Source organism: Hyperolius riggenbachi, chromosome 4 (assembly GCF_040937935.1).
Source record: "Hyperolius riggenbachi isolate aHypRig1 chromosome 4, aHypRig1.pri, whole genome shotgun sequence".
NCBI classification, from domain to species: domain Eukaryota; kingdom Metazoa; phylum Chordata; class Amphibia; order Anura; family Hyperoliidae; genus Hyperolius; species Hyperolius riggenbachi.
In genome coordinates this window covers 87,768,844-87,787,796 of record NC_090649.1, presented here as the reverse complement: position 1 = coordinate 87,787,796, position 18,953 = coordinate 87,768,844, and the positions used below count along the sequence as shown (strand labels likewise).

Genomic DNA, 18,953 nt, shown 5'->3' with positions numbered 1-18,953 from the left:
CAGCTCTGCAGAAAGATGGGGAGAGGCATGGCATAGACTACAGGTGCCACACTCAAGGCCTGCAGGCTGAATGCAGCTCTCCTTGCCCAGGATGGCTAATCTCAGAGGTGAGAGTTTGATGGCAGAGGGTGTAATATTTAGTATTTCAAATCAAGAAGATGACAAAGTGATGAGGCTCTTAACCTCCTTGCCGGTTATCCCGAGCTCAGCTCGGAGTAACCTGCGCAGGAAGATTTCTCAGGCCCCGCTGGGCCGATTTGCATAATTTTTTTCCCTACACGCAGCTAGCACATTGCTAGCTGAGTGTAGTACGCGATCGCCGCCAATTCGTAGCTACCCGCCGCGCCGCCCCCCCGCCCCAGACCCCTGCGCAGCCTGGCCAATCAGTGCCAGGCAGCGCTGAGGGGTGGATCGGGGTTCCCTGTGACGTCCCGACGTCGATGACGTCATCCGGCCCCGTCGCCATGGCGACCGGGGAAGCCCTGCAGGAAATCCCGTTCTCAACGGGATTTCCTGCATACTCTGATCACCGAAGGCGATCGGAGTGGGTGGGGGGATGCCGCCGCTCAGCGGCTATCATGTAGGGAGCCCTGGGCTCGCTACATGATTTAAAAAAAAAAAAATTTAAAAAAAGTGCGGCGCTGCCTCCTTGCCGGGTTTTTTTAGACCGGCAAGGTTAAAAGAAATGGGAACGTTGGTACCTAAGGCCCTAATTATAAAATACTGGAAAATCAATATGACCCCGACTAGAGAAAAGTGGTGCAGTCGCATGAGTGAAACTTTGACATTATATGAAGATACGTCAATAGGGGGAACACGTATAGTAAAAGACTATAGAGACATGTGGGAGGAATTGTTGTACAAATGAAGGGACAGTATTAATTAACTAGACCGTGGGAAATACCTACCTTCTTTCTCTAACGATCTTCTCTTGCTGGCCCTGTACTTCATTGGATTGGTACCCTAAAGTATGACTCGACTAAAGAGAGATGGAAGGCATAAAGATATATCCCTCTAGGTCCCTGTTTTGGAGGGAGAGGGGAGGGGGGGGGGGGGGGGAGGGGTTGGATGAATAGTAGGATGAATGGTCGAATGTATGGAATTTTTGTGTGTATTAGGTTTCAGAAGTGTAAGGGAGTATGTTTTGTGTGTTTGGGTGCTTTTTTTTATATAGCTTATTAAAATTATGCGGACTATGATGCAAACTTGGGACCAAAGCCACAGGAGCATTGCAATGAAGTGCATCTAATCAGCTGGGCAATAAATTGAGCTGAGGTCCGAAAAATAAAAAAAGTAGTAACAGGTTTAGAACAGAGGAAGTCCGCACAATGCCACAGTTCAATGTTTTATTAATGGATGTATCCAATCATAGCATCACACTGCACAGTGGCGTGTGATGCTATGACTGGAAACGTCTGTTAATAAAATAAACTGTGGCATTGTGCGGACTTCCTCTGTTCCATCACTGTTAGCAGCAAAAGAAAGACAGTGCACTGCCTTCCCTTCTAGACCGGGAACACACTGGTGACAGTATTTCTGAATGAAACATTGTCCTTAAGTCACTAAGCAGTTTAGACTAGTCTATTGATGGTTTTAAGGTAGCCACACACGATACAATAAAATGATCCGATTTTACGGCAATTCGATAAAAACGATCAGATTTCCAGAGAAAATCGAAAGCTTTTTTTTTTTCCATTCGACTGAAAAATCCGATTGGGTTACCAGTTTTCTTCGATTTTTATCGATCCGGAATGCCAGATATTTTTCTTCAATCTTTCTAAAAATTGTATGGTGTGTGTGTGTTAGATTGTCAATTTGTTAATACACACACCCTAGCAATTTTGTCAGAGTTTCCAATCATTTTTCTCATAATTGGGGTAAAATTGAACATACGTGTGTGGTACATTGGTCATATTTTTGAAAAGTTACAATCAGTCATAAAAATGTATTGAAATTCTTAAATTGAACAGATATGTAAAAAATGGTATGTTCTGTAGCCACCTTTAGTCTACTGATGGTTTGGTGTAAACCAGCAATCCGTCACATCAAAAGGGAATGCACGAATAATTACCACATGTTTTAGGCCAGAAACCCGCAAGGAGCAATTTGTAATCGCTAGTGATTTGAAAAGGTTTTTGCTAATGCAATGCTAAGGGGGATATTAATAAAATCACATCGCTCAAGTGGGATCACACCCATAGCATTACATAAGGAAGAGCTTTCAAATCGCAAAGCGCTCAGAAAATCGCTCCTAGTGGGTTTCTGGAAATAGACCTGTTTTTAGACGGGGTCTAAAACAGTCGGAGGTCTAAAGATACGAGTAGCTATGACTGACGAGATCCTCTGACGAGCTCTCCTCTGGATAAAATTAAACGCCTGCATAATTAATTCAAAAAGCTCCATCCTGACGTCTAAAATACCTCACAGAATTACATTACAGACAGCAATCAGCTGGTTTAATCTCAGAAAAAGTTGGTGTGGTTACGCCTCGTTTGCCTTTGTGAATTGTGTAATTACTGAATGTTTTAGACCCGGTCTAAAAACCAGGGCTGTGGAGTCGGTACAAAAATCTTCCAACTCCAACTCCTCGGTTTATGAAACCACGGCTCCGACTCCAACTCTGACTCCGAGTACCCAAAATGGCTCTGACTCCGACTCCTCAACTCTGACTCCTGGATTTTGTACAAAAATCATCTGACTCAGACTCCTCAGTTTATGAAATCAACGACTCCGACTCCAGGTGCCCAAAATTGCCCCAACTCCAACTCCATAGCCCTGCTAAAAACAGGTCTTAAACATTCGGTAATTATAAATAATTATTAGTGAATTACCTTTTTATGCAACTGATTTACACCCAAACATCAGTAGACTAATCTAAACTGCTTAGTGAATCGTGGCCATTGTCAGTTTGAGCCAGGGTGGAGCAATAACCTACGTGACATCCCCAATAAAATTAGCATGAGGCCCACTCCTTGGATCCAATGATGCACTGTGAATGTTCTGTTCTCCCTGGCATGCTTTGTGCTTCCCTCCCTCCTTCTCCCGATCGTGTGACACGCCTCAGGAGCCAGAGGTGTGCAGCATAGAGCATGCGGCTGTCAGAGAGATCAGCGGAGACCCAAAGCAGCACTTGAGCAGGTAAACATTAAACTCCTCCACGGCACTATTCTGCAGAAGAGGGAGGAGCAACCCCCCCCCCTTCTCCCTAATGTTAAATCCTAACAATTTGGCCCACAACTTACACTATGTTTTAGATTCTGGACCCTTCCGTGATTGAGTTTTCCACCCCTAGTATAGACCTTTAACTATAAATGAATCTTAGTATTTATAATCATTATGCAAGATAGATTATTTTTTCCATGTAATGTTTTGCATATTTTATTTAAAGTTACCCGGTCACAAAGAAAAAATGATGTAAAAAGTTCTGGGGTAGTGAGCCCCTCAAGGTGCGATCTGGCCACCCGACAATCACTCGGCTGCTCCCATGTTAATCACTAGAGGAATATGTAAAAAAGAGAGGAGCGCTCTGAGATTTCCAGCAATGATAGGTCAATTAACACTAGGAAAGGTCTCACCTAGTATTAGTGTGGCCGGTACAGCGTACTCAGCCGCGATTCGCATGCGTCGCTCTTAGGCAGCCGGGGTCCGGGCTCTCCGTGGCAGCAAGGCAGAGACAGGGCGGAGGCGACGTCACCAGCTCCAGACCTCCTTGCGATGGTAGCGAGGACGTCTGTTCAAACACACGCTGGAAGGCGTGGTGAGCAGCGTCCAATTGTCCGTGAATGGTGAAAATAGAGGCAGGGGAATAGACTGGCCACAGTGTTACAATATGGCACAAAATTCATATGGGACTATAAAATAAAGGTTTATTAAAATGACAACGCGTTTCCCGGAGGAACATCCTCCGCTTTCTCAAGTCTTACATTTACAATTGACAAGCACAATCCTTTATACAGCATACATCCTACATGATAGCCAATCAGCTTAGCCTGGGAAATGACCTCAAGGGATCCTAATGATCCTAATAGATCCGAAACTACCTTAGTACCCTTAGTAGAAAGGAAAGGAAAGTCTGTTAGTTACTATGCATGCACTAAGATAGTAAGGCAGGTAATCAGTCACCCAGTGCATAGTGGAGGAAATCTAGCAAGGACCAGAAGTAAAACATAAAAGTTCCCACTGCAGTTTGAACTCCCACATTCTCCAAAGTATAACGTGACAATACAGAGCCATCAAAAATCCCTAATAAGGACTCATGGGTTCGAACTAGAACCCAAAGGGACAATTATCAATTTATAACATACATACACACATCAAAGTGCGCATGTACAGTTAACCTATATGAACATACATATGAGTCTGGGGGCCCGATTCACAAAAGAGCGCCCACCCCCAGCGCAGCCGTCCCCGCGCGAATCCCCGGCGTCCCCGCGCGAATCTCCGCGCCCACGCGCAACCAGATGCCCCGCGCGAAACAGCCACCGCCCCCGCGCGCAAACGCGAACCCCCGCGCGAAAACGGCAACGATCCCGCACGAAGATCCGCGCCCGCGCGCGAACACGACAACGACCCCGCGCGAAAACGCCCAACCGCGCGCGAACGCGAAAACCCGCGCGAAAACGGCCGCGCCACAAGCCAGCACCCCCCTGCGAATCAAGCCCTATGTCTCACAGTCCCCACCTAGCGTGGGGACTGCGAGGCAGATATACCATTCTTTGTCACACTCCAATACTATTGCAAAGTGGGTTGTAGGTGGCTCATCTCCTCAAGGCACTTATTCAGACCCCCCGGCTCCAATGTCCCCAATTTCAAGATCCAAAAGGACTCCCGTCTACAAAGCATGCGATATCTCTCATACTTATTGGAATGATGCACTTGTTCTATTATGGTGGCCCTCAGAACGTCAAAGTTCCTATTGTGCACTAAATTACAATGGTTAGACACCCCATGTTTTGGCTCCCCCTTGGTAACATTAAATCTGTGTTTATTAAGTCTGGTTTGGAATTTTTGGGTAGTGCGGCCTACATAGGCCAGGTTGCAGGGGCATGTTAGTAAGTATATTACATATGCACTTTGGCAGTCTACGCGACTTTTAATCGGATATTGTATTGAACCATTGGTTTGGAAGGTAACTGCACCATCGTTAATAGTTTTGCAACTGAGACACCGTGTGGACTTACATGAATAAAACCCCAACTTCGCCTGATTCTCATTGTGGACTGGATTCCTGTTCATTGGCAATCTACTTGGCGCTACATAGCCCCTGATGGTCTTACCCCTCCTGAAGACCAATTGGGGTCTCGGGGGGAGGCTTTGTTTAAGTACTGGATCACTCAGTAGAACTGGCCAATATTTTTCAAAAATATGTTTACATTCTCCAGCCTGTCCAGAAAAATCGACAATAATGGGCAGACGATTGGTGATTGGATTCGCTGTTTCTAGATTCTTTCCCTTCCTAGAATCTTTGGGCAATAAACAATCGTGTTGTGAGAGGGCAAAGGCCCTCTCCTGGGCAGACTCTACCAAGGGAAGGGGATAATGTTTTTCCAAAAATCTTGATTTCAATACTTTAGATTGACGATTGAAATCATCATCATTGGTGCAGTTTCGGCGCAATCGTTTAAATTGGCCGAATGGCACATTTTTTAGCCACGGCTTGTGGTGGGCACTATGGTAATCAAGATACCCATTTCTATCGGTGGGTTTAAAATAATTCACTGTGCTAATGTTGGCAGTATCAGAATCGACTCTAATCTCTAGGTCCAAAAAATGTATCTTATGGGGGTTGGTCTCCATAGTAAAGGATAGACCCAATTGGTTGTCATTCAGGTATTCCACGTATCTCATTAATTCCTCCTCTGAACCCTCCCATACACATAGAATATAGTCTATGAAACGGCGATGTAGGACGAGGCCCGCCCGGAACGGGTTGTCAGTGGACCACACGAGTTGGTCCTCCAACCAACCCATATATAGGTTTGCAAAGGCCGGAGCGAACCTCGTCCCCATCGCCGTTCCTCGCAACTGTAAATAGAAACAATCCAGGTAGGTAAAGTAGTTAGTCTTCAATATAAACTCGATAGAATCAAGTATGAATTGTTTTTGGGTGTCCGGCATAATCGGATCGCCCTCCAATTAGTAACCAATGGCCCTGAGGCCCAAATCATGTGGTTTATTAGTATATAGTGCACAGACGTCAAGGGTCACCCATCTGTGTAGGGGAATGGACCATTGTAGTTCCTTCAGTACCTGTATGGTATGGGTCGTGTCCTTTAAAGGGAAGGTTCAGGGAGGGTGGGTAAAAAATAAAAATCAAATTCCACTTACCTGGGGCTTCCTCCAGCCCGTGGCAGGCAGGAGGTGCCCTCGCCGCCGCTCCGCAGGCTCCCGGTGGTCTCCGGTGGCGCGCCCGACCTAACCAGGCCGGCTGCCAGGTCGGGCTCTTCTGCGCTCCAAGGCCCGGAACTTCTGCGTCCCACGCCGGCGCTCTGACGTCATCGGACGTCCTCCGTGCTCTACTGCGCATGCGCAGTAGTTCTGCGCATGCGCAGTAGAGCCCGGAGGACGTCCGATGACGTCAGAGCGCCGGCGTGGGACGCAGAAGTTCCGGGCCTTGGAGCGCAGAAGAGCCCGACCTGGCAGCCGGCCTGGCCAGGTCGGGCGCGCCACCGGAGACCACCGGGAGCCTGCGGAGCGGCGGCGAGGGCACCTCCTGCCTGCCACGGGCTGGAGGAAGCCCCAGGTAAGTGGAATTTGATTTTTATTTTTTACCCACCCTCCCTGAACCTTCCCTTTAAATAAGCAGGTAGCTGGCAGACGAACTTCTGGAGGTGGAGATCGATATAGTGGGAAAGACCACTCGTAATCGAGTCCACCCCCGCGACAATCGGTCTGCCAGGGGGATTTTTGGTGCATTTATGCACCTTTGGTAGGTGGTAGAAAAAAGGGATTTTGGGAGCCTCGATGTTAAGATAATTATATTCGTCGATCTTTATTACACCATTGGAAAGGGCCTGGCCAATAAGCTCTCTATATTTTTTAAGAAAGTCAGCCGTGGGGTCGTAGGTAAGCTTCTTATAATATAGGGGATCCCCCAGTAGTCTAAGGGCCTCTTCCACGTATGTATCCCTGTCCTGAACCACCACCCCACCCCCCTTATCTGTCTCCCTGATGACAATAGTGTCATTCTCCCTCAGTGATTTTAAGGCCTTCCTTTCAGACCTAGTGAGATTGGATCGGCGAACCGATTTGTTAGACAATTTTAGTATATCATTAGTAACCAGTTGGCAAAAGGTTTCTACTTGAGGACCTTTGTATTGAGTAGGATTGAATTTAGACTTGCCCTTTAATTTAGTTGGAATAGAATTGAATAGTAGCGAGTCTGCAAATTCATCAAAACCAGTGGAAAGGGGATCACTCAGATCCACTGTACCCACTATCTCCACAGTACTAACCTCTACATCACTAGAAGTTTTCTTATTTTTCTTAAGGGCAAAGTACCTTTGTAAGGACAGCTTGCGGATGTATGCATGTACATCAGTAAGGATTTGAAATGTATTCACCTTATCACTAGGACAGAAGGACAGTCCTTTATTTAAAATGGATACCTCACTAGAGGATAAGATATAGGAGGATAGATTAAAAATGGGAACTACAGGATTAGGGTCGATGGGGACATTTACGATTGGTGTCGTTTTTCTCCGGGCTCCAGTCCCTCTTCTACCCCTTCTGTGAGATCTAGATCTGACAGAGATCTTTTGAGTCTCTCTTTCCTGAAGAACTCCGTGATTCGTGGATATGTGGGGACAGGGAGCCGACTCCTGGATATTCGTTGTGGAATCGGAACCCTGTCCCCCCCTAAAAAAATCTTACAGGGAGAATCACCAGACGGGGATCTATATCTGGGGGGTCTAGTGGTAGTATTCTCCATCTTGTCTACGTCACTATCACCCTCAGGTGCACTTTTAGCAGGTTCAGCATATACCTGGGCCTCAACAATCAATTGAGTAATATTGGTCAAGGGACTATTAATGGGCAGTATGGTAAGGGTCTGAGCCTCACTTACCAATTGCAATGCACTGACCAGTGGACTACAAGGGGCGATAGTGGGTAGGTCTGTATAAGAATTTTCCAGCGACATTTCAAGGCTGTCATCCGCTGCCATTGCCAACAGTGATGCGGCGGCCTCGGACGAGAGTCCATCCGTATTTAGCTGCATAGTCTCGGTTATAGTGGGCACAGATATGGGGATAGGGCTATTCCTAGGTGTACCAAACTTTGGTTTGGCCGCCATGGGTGGCTTGGTTGTTTTTTTGGAGTTGTAGAAAACCCTTGTACCATTATTCTGAATAATTCCTGTCTGGGTTAGTCCTTTAGAGATATTGACTCTTTCTCTGTAGTTCAAATATTTTGCCTTTTTCACAGGGGGTTTGGGGAATAATCTCTCATAACGTCCATAGGGGGCAGAGCATATTCCAGGGAGAGAGGATGCACGGTTAGCTCCATGGACATTGTCAGCTCTCATTGGCCCGTTTTGATGATAGCTGGGTTGTACTCCCATTTGAGCACCATATCTGGGTGCTGTAGGGATCGACATAAGGGAGGGCAGTTTTGTTGGCCCTATGTTATCACAGTCCTGAGGGGGGTGTATTGGTACTCTGCCAGACCGTTCTAACGTGTGCTCTTTCCCAGGCACTTTCCATGCTCTGTACTGTCCCCTAACATAGTCCGCCTGATCCCTGGCAAACTTCCCCCAGGGATCAGGCGGACTATGTTAGGGGACAGTACAGAGCATGGAAAGTGCCTGGGAAAGAGCACACGTTAGAACGGTCTGGCAGAGTACCAATACACCCCCCTCAGGACTGTGATAACATAGGGCCAACAAAACTGCCCTCCCTTATGTCGATCCCTACAGCACCCAGATATGGTGCTCAAATGGGAGTACAACCCAGCTATCATCAAAACGGGCCAATAAGAGCTGACAATGTCCATGGAGCTAACCGTGCATCCTCTCTCCCTGGAATATGCTCTGCCCCCTATGGACGTTATGAGAGATTATTCCCCAAACCCCCTGTGAAAAAGGCAAAATATTTGAACTACAGAGAAAGAGTCAATATCTCTAAAGGACTAACCCAGACAGGAATTATTCAGAATAATGGTACAAGGGTTTTCTACAACTCCAAAAAAACAACCAAGCCACCCATGGCGGCCAAACCAAAGTTTGGTACACCTAGGAATAGCCCTATCCCCATATCTGTGCCCACTATAACCGAGACTATGCAGCTAAATACGGATGGACTCTCGTCCGAGGCCGCCGCATCACTGTTGGCAATGGCAGCGGATGACAGCCTTGAAATGTCGCTGGAAAATTCTTATACAGACCTACCCACTATCGCCCCTTGTAGTCCACTGGTCAGTGCATTGCAATTGGTAAGTGAGGCTCAGACCCTTACCATACTGCCCATTAATAGTCCTTTGACCAATATTACTCAATTGATTGTTGAGGCCCAGGTATATGCTGAACCTGCTAAAAGTGCACCTGAGGGTGATAGTGACGTAGACAAGATGGAGAATACTACCACTAGACCCCCCAGATATAGATCCCCGTCTGGTGATTCTCCCTGTAAGATTTTTTTAGGGGGGGACAGGGTTCCGATTCCACAACGAATATCCAGGAGTCGGCTCCCTGTCCCCACATATCCACGAATCACGGAGTTCTTCAGGAAAGAGAGACTCAAAAGATCTCTGTCAGATCTAGATCTCACAGAAGGGGTAGAAGAGGGACTGGAGCCCGGAGAAAAACGACACCAATCGTAAATGTCCCCATCGACCCTAATCCTGTAGTTCCCATTTTTAATCTATCCTCCTATATCTTATCCTCTAGTGAGGTATCCATTTTAAATAAAGGACTGTCCTTCTGTCCTAGTGATAAGGTGAATACATTTCAAATCCTTACTGATGTACATGCATACATCCGCAAGCTGTCCTTACAAAGGTACTTTGCCCTTAAGAAAAATAAGAAAACTTCTAGTGATGTAGAGGTTAGTACTGTGGAGATAGTGGGTACAGTGGATCTGAGTGATCCCCTTTCCACTGGTTTTGATGAATTTGCAGACTCGCTACTATTCAATTCTATTCCAACTAAATTAAAGGGCAAGTCTAAATTCAATCCTACTCAATACAAAGGTCCTCAAGTAGAAACCTTTTGCCAACTGGTTACTAATGATATACTAAAATTGTCTTAACAAATCGGTTCACCGATCCAATCTCACTAGGTCTGAAAGGAAGGCCTTGAAATCACTGAGGGAGAATGACACTATTGTCATCAGGGAGACAGATAAGGGGGGTGGGGTGGTGGTTCAGGACAGGGATACATACGTGGAAGAGGCCCTTAGACTACTGGGGGATCCCCTATATTATAAGAAGCTTACCTACGACCCCACGGCTGACTTTCTTAAAAAATATAGAGAGCTTATTGGCCAGGCCCTTTCCAATGGTGTAATAAAGATCGACGAATATAATTATCTTAACATCGAGGCTCCCAAAATCCCTTTTTTCTACCACCTACCAAAGGTGCATAAATGCACCAAAAATCCCCCTGGCAGACCGATTGTCGTGGGGGTGGACTCGATTACGAGTGGTCTTTCCCACTATATCGATCTCCACCTCCAGAAGTTCGTCTGCCAGCTACCTGCTTATTTAAAGGACACGACCCATACCATACAGGTACTGAAAGAACTACAATGGTCCATTCCCCTACACAGATGGGTGACCCTTGACGTCTGTGCACTATATACTAATATACCACATGATTTGGGCCTCAGGGCCATTGGTTACTAATTGGAGGGCGATCCGCTTATGCCGGACGCCCAAAAACAATTCATACTTGATTCTATCGAGTTTATATTGAAGACTAACTACTTTACCTACCTGGATTGTTTCTATTTACAGTTGCGAGGAACGGCGATGGGGACGAGGTTCGCTCCGGCCTTTGCAAACCTATATATGGGTTGGTTGGAGGACCAACTCGTGTGGTCCACTGACAACCCGTTCCGGGCGGGCCTCGTCCTACATCGCCGTTTCATAGACTATATTCTATGTGTATGGGAGGGTTCAGAGGAGGAATTAATGAGATACGTGGAATACCTGAATGACAACCAATTGGGTCTATCCTTTACTATGGAGACCAACCCCCATAAGATACATTTTTTGGACCTAGAGATTAGAGTCGATTCTGATACTGCCAACATTAGCACAGTGAATTATTTTAAACCCACCGATAGAAATGGGTATCTTGATTACCATAGTGCCCACCACAAGCCGTGGCTAAAAAAATGTGCCATTCGGCCAATTTAAACGATTGCGCCGAAACTGCACCAATGATGATGATTTAAATCGTCAATCTAAAGTATTGAAATCAAGATTTTTGGAAAAACATTATCCCCTTCCCTTGGTAGAGTCTGCCCAGGAGAGGGCCTTTGCCCTCTCACAACACGATTGTTTATTGCCCAAAGATTCTAGGAAGGGAAAGAATCTAGAAACAGCGAATCCAATCACCAATCGTCTGCCCATTATTGTCGATTTTTCTGGACAGGCTGGAGAATGTAAACATATTTTTGAAAAATATTGGCCAGTTCTACTGAGTGATCCAGTACTTAAACAAAGCCTCCCCCCGAGACCCCAATTGGTCTTCAGGAGGGGTAAGACCATCAGGGGCTATGTAGCGCCAAGTAGATTGCCAATGAACAGGAATCCAGTCCACAATGAGAATCAGGCGAAGTTGGGGTGTTATTCATGTAAGTCCACACGGTGTCTCAGTTGCAAAACTATTAACGATGGTGCAGTTACCTTCCAAACCAATGGTTCAATACAATATCCGATTAAAAGTCGCGTAGACTGCCAAAGTGCATATGTAATATACTTACTAACATGCCCCTGCAACCTGGCCTATGTAGGCCGCACTACCCAAAAATTCCAAACCAGACTTAATAAACACAGATTTAATGTTACCAAGGGGGAGCCAAAACATGGGGTGTCTAACCATTGTAATTTAGTGCACAATAGGAACTTTGACGTTCTGAGGGCCACCATAATAGAACAAGTGCATCATTCCAATAAGTATGAGAGATATCGCATGCTTTGTAGACGGGAGTCCTTTTGGATCTTGAAATTGGGGACATTGGAGCCGGGGGGTCTGAATAAGTGCCTTGAGGAGATGAGCCACCTACAACCCACTTTGCAATAGTATTGGAGTGTGACAAAGAATGGTATATCTGCCTCGCAGTCCCCACGCTAGGTGGGGACTGTGAGACATAGGGCTTGATTCGCAGGGGGTTGCTGGCTTGTGGCGCGGCCGTTTCCGCGTTCACGCGCGGTTGGGCGTTTTCGCGCGGTTGGGCGTTGTCGTGTTCGCGCGCGGGCGCGGATCTTCGTGCGGGATCGTTGCCGTTTTCGCGCGGGGGTTCGCGTTTGCGCGCGGTGGCTGTTTCGCGCGGGGCATCTGGTTGCGCGCGGGCGCGGAGATTCGCGTAGGGACGCCGGGGATTCGCGCGGGGACGGCCGCGCTGGGGGTGGGCGCTCTTTTGTGAATCGGGCCCCCAGACTCATATGTATGTTCATATAGGTTAACTGTACATGCGCACTTTGATGTGTGTATGTATGTTATAAATTGATAATTGTCCCTTTGGGTCCTAGTTCGAACCCATGAGTCCTTATTAGGGATTTTTGATGGCTCTGTATTGTCACGTTATACTTTGGAGAATGTGGGAGTTCAAACTGCAGTGGGAACTTTTATGTTTTACTTCTGGTCCTTGCTAGATTTCCTCCACTATGCACTGGGTGACTGATTACCTGCCTTACTATCTTAGTGCATGCATAGTAACTAACAGACTTTCCTTTCCTTTCTACTAAGGGTACTAAGGTAGTTTCGGATCTATTAGGATCATTAGAATCCCTTGAGGTCATTTCCCAGGCTAAGCTGATTGGCTATCATGTAGGATGTATGCTGTATAAAGGATTGTGCTTGTCAATTGTAAATGTAAGACTTGAGAAAGCGGAGGATGTTCCTCCGGGAAACGCGTTGTCATTTTAATAAACCTTTATTTTATAGTCCCATATGTATTTTGTGCCATATTGTAATACTGTGGCCAGTCTATTCCCCTGCCTCTATTTTCACCATTCACGGACAATTGGACGCTGCCCACCACGCCTTCCAGCGTGTGTTTGAACAGACGTCCTCGCTACCATAGCAAGGAGGTCTGGAGCTGGTGACGTCGCCTCCGCCCTGTCTCTGCCTTGCTGCCACGGAGAGCCCGGACCCCGGCTGCCTAAGAGGGACGCATGCGAATCGCGGCTGAGTACGCTGTACCGGCCACACTAATACTAGGTGAGACCTTTCCTAGTGTTAATTGACCTATCATTGCTGGAAATCTCAGAGCGCTCCTCTCTTTTTTACAAAGAAAAAATGATGGAAAGAATAGAGACGTTTAAATACCTAATCTATTGCAAAATATGAGACAAAATACTAAGTGGCACAGATCTCACAGCAAAAAACTGTACTGTACTGTAAAAAGGAAAAAAAAGTAGCGCATATGTGTTTATTGTTTTCAGTTAAGGCACACAATGGTTTAGCTTCATTGGCCATGGTCACTACACAGTGTTTCAAATGAATAACTAAAGCCTATGGGTCGGAGACTGCTAACGGGGGAGCCAGCGCAGGAACGTGGGGACCGTGAGAAGAGCGGGAAGGCTCTACAGGACCTGGAGCCTTCACTCTTCTTAGGTAAGTACTGTATAGTCTGGCCTATAAGCCTACTTTTTAACCTTTGAAACTCTTCTGAAAAGTCAGGGGTCGTCTTATACGCCGGGTGTCATTGATGCCGGGTGATACGCTCTCTCCTGTCACCGCCTCTCAGATCTCGCTGCTGAGGACTGTAGTGAAGCGGTGCAGGCGCACATGTGCGAGATCTGAGAGGCAGAGAAGGAGGTAAATAGGACACAAGGGTGGGCCAGAAGGATGAAAGAGGCGTGTTTTATGGGCACAGCGCGATCTATTCTTCCATACCGCTCTGATAAACAGGTAGACAAAAAGAGCTGACCAATCCACTTAGGGAGAGTTGACCAATCCAACCAGTCAATCGCCTATATATACTGTTATATACTGGGTACCACATACAGTACAGCACCAGTATCCATTCATACTTAGCACCAGTTTTATTTTTATTTGGTGTGCGTTGGAAGAGGGGTGGTCTTATACGGTGAGTATATCCCAAACTCTATATTTTAAATGGAAAGGTTGGGGGGGTCGTCTTGGGGGGGGGGGGGGGGGGGTCATCTTATACGGTATCTTTTTTTTTGGCTTCAGACTCCCTTTAAAGGGATACTGTAGGGGGGGTCGGGGGAAAATGAGCTGAACACACCCAGGGCTTCTAATGGTTCCCCGCAGACATCTTGTGCCCGCGCAGCCGCTCACCTATGCTCCTCTGGTTCACTTCTGGAATTTCAGACTTTAAAGTTTGAAAACCACTGCGCCTGCGTTGCCGTGTCCTCGCTCCCGATGATGTCACCAGGAGTGTTCTGCGCGGGCCCAGTATGGTCATTGCCTGCACAGTACACTCCTGGTGACATCAGCGGGAGCGAAAACACGGCAATGCAGGCGCAGTGGTTTTCAGACTTTAAAGTCTGAAATTCCAGAAGTGAACCGGAGGCGGGGCCAGAGCATCGGTGAGTGGCTGCATGGGCACATGATGTCTGCGGGGGACCATTAGAAGCCCCGGGTAAGTTCAACTCATTTTCCCCCGACCCCCTTACTGTATTCCTTTAAATGAAGGCATTTTTGTACTAAGACATACACTTTATATGGTCTTATAAACTCCACCACTGGCCGCTTTTCAACAACCATTACCTTACCTAAGTATTTTCTAACTATCACACTGTCTGATGTTTACAGAACATTGCTTTCCCAAAATATGGTTGGATGGTGAGATCTCTCACTAAGGAAAGTCCATCTTACCTGGTCTAAACCTCTCAAATGGTCAATGAAGGGCTGGCTGAGTGTTTCTAGATGGGCTAGAGATTGCCGGAGATGATTTAACGCTTCATCATAGGTGGCAGAAGACTCTGTTATAGCAGGTTCTCCTGCGTTTTTCTTTCTTTGTTTTTCTGCAAACTGCTTCACGGTGGCAATCATCTTCTTCGTCATCTCCGTCCGAGCTTCTACTGTCAGCTAGACGTAAATAAAAACACATGCAAAACAGCTTTACTCCACAGTTACACTTGGTTTGGAACAAGAGCGATAAAACTGCTTTGTCTTCTTCACTCTCACAATGAATATTTTAAGAGCGTCTAACGACACATCAACTTTCAACAGTGTGACACAAAACAGCCTTCATGAAAGTGGGGTATTAATCAAATATTATGAGCACCGCAGATGCTAAATATTTAGAGAGGAGAACTGACGTGTGAAGAGCTTAGGCTTGTCGGTTTCCCCAACACGCTCGTTTTGACAGCTTGAGATCACAGAATGGATGACTTTCATGCAGCGGATGGAGAACAAACGCCTCGCAGAGAAACCAGGCTTCCTTTTCCAAGTATTTCGGGCTTACCTCATTACTAAAAAACAAATGCAGCCTGCAGGGGCTACAGAAAGTAGAATGGCCAGCTGTCAGACCACAAACCTGGATAAATGTAAGATTCTAAGTCCATTTAATAATCACTCTAAAAAAGTGTAACACCACCTTCCAGATAGGTCACTGCTAGTATGACAATGAAATAGTGGTGCTCATAAATAGTATTCATTTACCAATGAGTTTTTTTTAACTGGCCGTGAAAGTAAGAATCTATGCTGCATCAGTAGCTCTCAATCTCTGAAGGGGCGTAGATTCTCGACCCAGTCCCTGCTTGCTGCGGCCATATACTTGGCTGTCATGTGACATATAAACTTCCTCCAATGGGTAAAGAGCCTGTTTCATTGGCTCCATACCAGATGATCACTGTGAGCCAATCACTGAGTGATCACTGAATGGCCGCATGAAAAAAAGGCTTTGGTCCTTAAGGGGCCAGAGACTTGCGGTCCGAAATTAGTTAAAGGACAAGTGTGCTAATTGACAAGACAAGAAAAATACAGTAACATTTATATTGCAATTTTCTCCTTGCTGACTCAAAGCGCTTGAGCTGCAGTAGCAATGTTAGGGAGTATTACCCAAGGACTCCTTACTGAGTAGGTGCAGGCTTACTGAACAAGAAGAGCCGGGATTCAAACCCAGGTCTCCTGTGTTGGAGGCAGAGCCCTTAAAGGGACTCCGAGCAATGCAGAAACTATGGAAAGATGCATATCATTTTAAAGCTCTCTTTTTCCTCTTTCCAATGATTCATAAACCGCCGCCCTACGCCTTTTAGTTTTCACTATTTTCACGATTGAAATTGCCGCGGCCGCGATTTCAATCGCGAAAATAAAGAAAACTAAAAGGCGTAGGGCAACGATTTAGGTGTCACCAGAAAGAGGAGAAAGAGAGCTTTAAAATGATATCCATCTTTCCATAGTTACATTGTATTACACAGGCCGACTTTTTCTGCTGAATGGAGCTGCTGACACTGGGGAAAGTGTCGGCCTGTGTAATACAAGTAACTATGGAAAGATGCATATCATTTTAAAGCTCTCTTTCTCCTCTTTCTGGCGACACCTAAATCGTCGCTCTACGCCTTTTAGTTTTCTTTATTTTCTAAAAGGCGTAGGGCGGCGATTTATATGTCATTGGAAAGAGGAGAAAGAGAGCTTTAAAATGATATGCATCTTTCCATAGTTTCTGCACTGCTCGGAGTCCCTTTAACCACTACACTCTCCAGCCACCGACATCACAGGGCTTCCCTCAACAGTGGTAAATAGTACTTGTGTACACTGTTGACCACTGTGCATTCCTGGGTTTTTAACCCTTAAGATTCCTGACAATTTTAGCATTTCACCTGTGTTGCTTTTGATACAGCAATAACTTAACCTATGTATTACTTATGCCATCAAAGTGATATACATATTGTTTTATTCAGAACAATATAGGCTTTCTTATGGTAATATTTGTCTCCAATAATATTTTATTTTATAGGCATTTTATAGGGAAAAAATGGGTGTAAATACAGAACATACACAGTTCTAAAGCACCTCAAAATATTGTTGTGTACCAATATCACTAGCCTGTGAGTCTGTAGTGACTGAATGAGATCTCTAAAGTGCACAATTTGGAGACCCCCAGCTCATTTTTTTATACATTCACTTTAAAGACTTTTTTTAAGAATGAGTAGTACAGTACATTCTGGCGTATAAGACTACTTTTTAACCCTCGAAAATCTTCTGAAAAATCAGGGGTCATCTTATACGCCGGGTGTCATTGATGCTGGGTGATACGCCCTATCCAGTTACCGACTCTCAGATCTCACTGCTGATGACTGTAGTGAAGCGGTGCAGGCACACATGTGCGAGATCTGAGAGGCAGAGAAGGAGGTAAATAGGATACAAGGGTGGGCCAGAAGGGTGAAAGAGGCGTGTTTTATGGACACAGCACGATCTATTCTTCCATGCCGCTCTGATAAAAAGGTAGACAAGGAGAGCTGCCCAGTTGACTTAGGGAGAGTTGAGCAATCTAACTAGTCAATCGCCTATATACTGTTATATACTGGGTATCGCATACAGTACAGCACCAGTATCTGTTCATACATAGCACCAGTATATGATGTTTTTTCATTTTTATTTGGTGTGCTTTAAGAGGGGTAGTCTTATACGGCGAGTATATCCTAAACTCTATATTTTAAGTGGAAAAGTTGGGGGGTCGTCTTATACACCAGAATCTACCGTAACTTGCCTAAAAATGTTAAAAATGTTGCCTAATGACATAGGGATCATTCAGTTATCTCCAAGCAGCTGAGGAGTGTTCACATAGAATTTGGCCCATGTCACATAAGCAATAAAATGGTAGCAATAAATCAATGCTTTAAAGCGCTTATTCGCAGCACTTTTCTGCGGCAGATTCTACTCTGTAGGGAGTGAGAGATGCCAGGTGATTCAGCTTCAAATCTTTATTAACAGGGAGATTTACTGCTGGCTATTACTTCCTATAGAAAAGCATTTGCAGCAGACCATTACTAGTAATAATTTAGCAGCGATTGATTGCTGGAGTTTCAACACTCGTGTGACGTTGGCAGTTTCGGAAGAACAACATATGGTGACAAGTGTGTCTGATCACTCCTGGCTGGTCTCAGTGAAAATCTCCTGTTAGAAGTGCATTGAAAAAGAACAGTTAATGAAAATTATTTGCAGTTGATCAATACTGTTCTTTGGCTTACAATATTAATATATTGAACCGAGATGTATGGTGTTACCCTTCGGGCAATTTAAAGGGGGGTTACACCTAGAGATGGCCTGAACGGTTCGCCCGCGAATGGTTCCAGGCGAACTTTAGGTGGTTCGCATTCGCCAGCGAAGGCGAACTTTTGCGGAAGTTCGGTTCGCCTCCATAATGCTCCATTAGGATCAACTTTGATCCTCTACATCACAGTCAGCAGGCACATTGTAGCCAGACTACACTCTCTCCTGGAGCCCCACCCCCTCTTATAAAAGGCAAGCTTCTCCGGCTGTTTTACTCACTCGTCTGCCTACAGTAATTAGTTAAGGGACAGCTGCTGACAGACTCTGCTAGGGAAAGCTTAGTTAGGCCTCTTGCACACTGCAAGTGATTCCGATTCAGATTCCGCTTTTTAATCAGTTTTTGCCTCCGATTCAGATTCAGATTTGCAGTGTGCAAGGAGCAAACTGCAAATCTGAATCTGAATCGGAAGTAAAAACAGATTAAAAAGCGGAATCTGAATCTGAATTGCTTGCAGTGTGCAAGAGGCCTTAGGCTGTTGTAGGCTTGTTAGCTTGCTCCTTGTTATTCCTTATATAGCACCCCACAACAGCTTCTCCCTTT

The 18,953-nt window shown here is 45.7% G+C and overlaps 1 protein-coding gene across 2 annotated transcripts in view; it reads right to left on the bottom strand.

Moving 5' to 3' along the window:
- Positions 1-18,953, bottom strand: part of NBAS (NBAS subunit of NRZ tethering complex) — a 916,216-nt gene that overhangs the window by 242,864 nt on the left and 654,399 nt on the right. For both annotated transcript variants that reach the window (XM_068280281.1, XM_068280282.1), the window contains exon 45: positions 15,011-15,223. In XM_068280281.1, coding sequence (XP_068136382.1) covers positions 15,011-15,223 — 213 coding nt within the window. The remainder of the gene's footprint in view (positions 1-15,010; positions 15,224-18,953) is intronic.